The 2,500-nt window shown below is 44.2% G+C and overlaps 2 protein-coding genes across 4 annotated transcripts in view; one reads left to right on the forward strand and one right to left on the reverse strand.

Moving 5' to 3' along the window:
* The window catches only part of LOC122263378 (carboxypeptidase B), a 43,898-nt gene that overhangs the window by 30,120 nt on the left and 11,278 nt on the right, over nt 1–2,500 (reverse strand). The gene's annotated exons all lie outside the window — the stretch shown is intronic.
* Nucleotides 1–2,500, forward strand: part of LOC122245099 (dopamine beta-hydroxylase-like) — an 18,114-nt gene that overhangs the window by 10,969 nt on the left and 4,645 nt on the right. The window contains exon 4 of the mRNA XM_086533283.1: nt 2,169–2,315. Within this exon, the coding sequence (XP_086389409.1) occupies nt 2,169–2,315 (147 nt within the window). The remainder of the gene's footprint in view (nt 1–2,168; nt 2,316–2,500) is intronic.

Raw genomic sequence — 2,500 nt, forward strand, 5'->3', positions numbered from 1 at the left:
TATATATATATTATATTATATAATATAATTATATTATATGTATATATATATATATGTATAGATATATCTATATATATTATATATATATTTATACATATATATATATATATATATATATATATATATATATATATATATATTTACATATATACACACATGTATGCATAACATACATATACACAATCATCCCTAATCAGAATAACGTGACCCGATCTAAAGATCTAAAGGTTTTCTCTCATCGCGCTGCTTGTGTCTGATGCGTTAATGTTACCGGGAGAGAACCGGAAGTAGAGATCACACACATGTCAGACGCCACTCGAGTGGATTTCGACTTCGCGTTTCGGTTCCTGTGGATCTGACACCAAAGGGCTGGAGCTGACGAGGAAAGAGAGAGAGTGGGGGGAGGGGGGGAAGGATGAGAGAGAGAGAAGGAGGGGGGAGGAGAGGGGGGAAGGATGAGAGAGAGAAGGGGGAGGGGGGAAGGATGAGAGAGAGAGAGAAGGGGGAAGGGGGGGCAGGAAGTCCGCCTGAGAGCGATCGAAGGGGTGGATAGAGAGAAAGAGATTAGAGGGGATAGAGGCAGGTCTTTCCCCCCCCACCCCACCCCCCCTGGGGAGAAGGGGGAAGAGAGGGGGATGTGAGAGGGGGGAGGAAGGATGAGAGAGAGAGAGGGGTATGAGAGAGAAAGAGAGAGAAGGGGGGAGGAAGGATGAGAGAGAGAGGGGGGGAAAGGGGGGAGAGGGAGAGGAAAAGAGAGAAATAGAGAGAAAAAGAGAGAAAGAGAGAGACAGAAAGAGAAATAGAGAGAGGACTTTCCAAGACTCAACACAAGGAAATGAAAAGATGGTCCTGCAAATATAGACCAAATGCAACAGCAGATTGCAAAGGAGCGCTTCGATGCAGGTCCTTCAGGCATTTAAGTTGATGATGACTGATGACCTCCTCGCTTGTGAAATGTTCAACTTAATGACCTTTCCAATCTTATTGAAGGAATCGTTGGGTCAACTATTATTCTGATCCCGTAGCCATTTTTTTTTCTTTCTCATTCGCGTTCTCTCTGTTTCTTTCTTTAGTCCACTTTTTTTTTCTTTTTCTTTCCGTCTTTCTATTTTTCTTTCTCTCTCTTTCTCTCTATCTCTTTCTCTCCTCTCACTCTCTTCTCTCTCTCTCTCTCTCTTCTCTCTTCTTTCTCTCTCTCTCTCTCTCTCTCTCTCTCTCTGTGCTATCCTTGTCCCTCTTCCTCTGTCCTTCTCATTCTCTTTCTCTCTCTCTCTCTCTCTCTCTCTCCTATTCCATTACCTACAAAGGCTCATAATATCATATCTCCCCTACATCCTTATGGTAATCCGATTAATATGCTAATCTGAGTCTTATGTCACTTGCCCATTAGGGTAATACTTCCCTCTTATGCTAATGCTGTTATGGTCGGAATCGGCAGGTTAGAGGTCCATTGTTGCTTTGTTCGATTTGTTTCAGCAAATCTATTCTTTTTTTCTCTTCTTTCTGCTCTCTCTCTCTCTCTGTCTCTCTCTCTCTCTCTGTCTCTCTCTCTCTCTTTCTCTCTCTCTCTCTCTCTCTCTCACTCGCTATCATCTCTGTCTGTCTGTCTCTCTATCTGCCTGTCTGCCTCTGTCTCTCTCTCTCTCTCTCTCTCTCTCTCTCTCTCTCTCTCTCTCTCTCTCTCTGTCTCTCTCGTTCCCTCTCTCTCTCTAGCATCCTATTCTCCTCCTCCTCCTCCTCCTTGCTTATACCAACTCTCCCACCTTACTCTCTCTTCCTTTCATTCAGATTTTTCCCCTCAAATCACACACCCCCTAAAAAAAAAAAAAGTAAAGGAAAAGAGGACTTGCCTTTTGAAAAAAAATCTCGGCCCGGGAGATTTTTTTTTTTTTTTTTTTTTTTTTTTTACAGGAATAATCAGGAATAAGTACAGGAATAATCTTTCTGTAAATCCACTCTATCCTGTTACGCATGGCATTCTATTTGTGTTTTTGCTCACATGTTAAGTCTGATTTTTTAAAACTGCCTTTGTAACCATATTCATCAAATCATTTTATATTTATATATTTCTTCCGTCCTCTCTGACCCTCCTCCCCTCTTTTCGTCCCCCTCCCTCCTTCCCTCCTCCCTCCCTCCCTCCCCCCCCCCTCCGTCTGACCCGCCCGCAGAACGCCCTCGTGGACGGCGACGGGCGCCTGGTCGTGGCCGCCCACCAGGACTGCCGCAACTTCCGCTACAAGCTGCAAGACGGCGTCATCAAGTTCACCTTCACGCGGAAGTTCGACACGTGTCACCCCGGCCACTACGTCATCACGGTGAGTCGAGGGTCAGGGTGTAGGGTGACGTCATGGGTCAGGGTGTAAGAGTGACGTCAGGGGTCAAGGTGTAGGGTGACGTCATAGGTCAAGAATTCTTGAGGTCGAATGATTCTTTCTCGATAATCATTTGGATTATTTTCTTAATCAATAAGTTTTCATTACTTTTTAGGTCGTTGCTTTAT

The sequence above is a fragment of the Penaeus japonicus genome, unplaced genomic scaffold (genome assembly GCF_977035675.1).
Source record: "Penaeus japonicus unplaced genomic scaffold, GWHDUDI00000001_assembly GWHDUDI00000039, whole genome shotgun sequence".
Taxonomy (NCBI): domain Eukaryota; kingdom Metazoa; phylum Arthropoda; class Malacostraca; order Decapoda; family Penaeidae; genus Penaeus; species Penaeus japonicus.